Source organism: Penaeus japonicus, unplaced genomic scaffold (genome assembly GCF_977035675.1).
Source record: "Penaeus japonicus unplaced genomic scaffold, GWHDUDI00000001_assembly GWHDUDI00000002, whole genome shotgun sequence".
Classification (NCBI taxonomy): domain Eukaryota; kingdom Metazoa; phylum Arthropoda; class Malacostraca; order Decapoda; family Penaeidae; genus Penaeus; species Penaeus japonicus.
In genome coordinates this window covers 22,512,350-22,514,849 of record NW_028234404.1, presented here as the reverse complement: position 1 = coordinate 22,514,849, position 2,500 = coordinate 22,512,350, and the positions used below count along the sequence as shown (strand labels likewise).

General features: G+C 43.3%; 1 protein-coding gene across 1 annotated transcript in view; it reads left to right on the top strand.

The window, feature by feature from the left end:
- Nucleotides 1-2,500, top strand: part of LOC122265856 (aminopeptidase N) — a 10,951-nt gene that overhangs the window by 1,941 nt on the left and 6,510 nt on the right. Inside the window, exons 4-10 of the mRNA XM_043035303.2 lie at nucleotides 1-114; nucleotides 208-363; nucleotides 475-605; nucleotides 865-1,042; nucleotides 1,905-2,088; nucleotides 2,224-2,380; nucleotides 2,494-2,500. The exon at nucleotides 1-114 is cut by the window's left edge and continues 95 nt beyond it; the exon at nucleotides 2,494-2,500 is cut by the window's right edge and continues 75 nt beyond it. Coding sequence (XP_042891237.2) covers nucleotides 1-114; nucleotides 208-363; nucleotides 475-605; nucleotides 865-1,042; nucleotides 1,905-2,088; nucleotides 2,224-2,380; nucleotides 2,494-2,500 — 927 coding nt within the window. The remainder of the gene's footprint in view (nucleotides 115-207; nucleotides 364-474; nucleotides 606-864; nucleotides 1,043-1,904; nucleotides 2,089-2,223; nucleotides 2,381-2,493) is intronic.

The window sequence follows — 2,500 nt, the reverse complement described above, 5'->3', positions numbered from 1 at the left end:
TCCGCTGCAGAAGGGAACGAAGTATGTCCTGTCCATGGAGTTCATAGGTTATCTCAACGCTGAGCTGCACGGCTTCTACAGGTCGTCCTACACCGATATTGATGGCAAGATCAAGTGAGTATCTCGTTACCTCTCCATCACTCCACCTTCCCTCTAACATACCGAAGTCTATTTGTGCATAAACACTGTAAATCATATTCTTACCAGGAACGTGGCAGCCACACAGTTCCAGCCCACTAGCGCCCGCAAAGCCTTCCCTTGCTTCGACGAGCCTGCAATGAAGGCCACCTTTGAAATTCACCTCGCAAGGGAATCCTGGATGACGACCCTCTCCAACATGCCCATCGCCGAGACAGTGCCTGTGTGAGTAGATCCTTGTATAAAAAGGTCATTGAAAGTGTAGTCTGTGTTTTGAAATGTCTTCTGATCTTCCTCCGTCGGCTTCGTTAGTCAGTCCAATTTCTACACAAACAGCGAAGGTCAGGAGGGCTGGGTGTGTGACCACTACGAGAGGAGCGTCCCCATGTCCACCTACCTCGTCGCCTTCGTCGTGTCCGACTTTGCTCATGTCAACTCGACGGCTAATGACCATGTGACGTTTCGAGGTAAGGACGGCATGAATCAAAAGTTGTTTAAACATTTTTATCATTCATCAGTGAGAGAAAGAGAGAGACGGGAGAGAGAGGGGGGGGGGAGGGAGAGATAGAGAGATGGGGGGAGAGAGAAAGAGAGATAGAGAGAGGGGGGAGAGATAAAGAGACCAGTTACTGGTATGTTATACCAGTAAGAGAAGCCGTGCTTTGTTTATATGTATTGACTCGGACCTTGTTGGAAGATCTAACCATTTCAAAATCTCTGCGACAGTGTGGGCGCGACGCGAGGCCATAGACCAGGCAGGGTATGCAAATGAGGTGGGTCCCAAGATCCTGAGCTTCTTTGAAGAGTACTTCAACCTGCCTTTCCCCCTCTCGAAGATGGACATGGTTGCATTAACTGACTTCTCTGCAGGAGGCATGGAGAACTGGGGTCTCATTACTTACAGGTGAATACAGTGAATCTGTTATGGATGTTGGGATTTGAATTAACGTTTTGCTTAAGGACGAGTGTGTCTTCAAGAAAGTTGGTTTGAAACGGCAATTTCAATATTGTGGCCGCGTTTGGGGATCAGTTAATCACTAGCAGCTCTCAAATTCTATCCAAGTAATTTTTAAAAATCACAATTATTTTATTTTGTACTATTATTGTATTGTTTATGTACTCCTGCGTTCTATAGTCTGGGGATGTGCTTTGACTGCATTTCCTATTACCTCTGTAAGACAAGAGAAAATGGGACTTGAGTTTGAGTAGCTCTATATGTTTTTCGTAATGCGGAATATTGAGTTGTAACCATTAAATTTTCCTGAAAAAAAAACATGCAACTGGAAAAGATACATTACCTCGGTTCTATGTACAAGGACAGTGGCACAAATAAAATAAAATTGTATCCGTTAATTTGACATATAGGAAAAATAATTGTCCAAAGTAACTACCTCACTGTATATCTAGGTAATACATGAGTGCACATAAGCCAATCGTATTGAGAAATTTGCGTGTCATCTACAGGGCATTTTGTTCAGTCATGTATTGTGTAAGTCGCCTTTTGGCCGAGCTATACATCTTCGTTCTTTTGGAGGATTAGAATTTATTAGAACTTTCACTGAACTAGATGTTGCAGTAGAGAACTGGACAGGAAGTAAAGAGGAATGTATACTTCACTCGCCCTTTGGTTGACTCATTGTAAAATATAACAATAAAGTTAGATTTTGCTCTATCCTCTAGTTAAATACCAGATAGCAAGCGCATGACGCAGTACCGTGTTGGAATGATAGGAATCTTGTCATAAATTTGCCTACCAATCCAAACAGAGAAAAGTACCTCCTGCACAACCCCCAAGTATCAACTCCGGCCAGCCAGACATTGATCACAGGCCTAATATCTCACGAGTTGGCTCACCAGTGGTTCGGCAACTTGGTCACGCCCGTGTGGTGGGACGACCTCTGGCTCAACGAGGGATTTGCAACCTATGTAGGCTACCTTGGGATGGATCATGTGAGTTACTGGACGTATTCATGGTTTACAATCCACATTCTTACCGGTTCATATAGTTTGTAACACTTATATTGGTGAGAATAAGTACCAGGATCGAAGGAATAAGCTTTGACCGTGATAACAATATTCAAACAGGCAGAACCAACGTGGAAGATCATGGAAACGTCCATCGTCGAGAGAGTTCATTATGTGTTCGGTCTTGACGGTTTGGAGTCTTCTCACAGGATCAGCATTCCCGTCGGTCACCCAGACGAAATTAACGAAGTCTTTGATTATATATCCTATAGCAAGGGTCAGTATTTTTCAATTCTATATCTTCTATTTTCATCTCATCAGTGTTTTGGTATCAAATTATCTCTTCATCCAGGACTATAATTAACGTCTTTACTTTCTACAACGCCCTAGGAGCGTC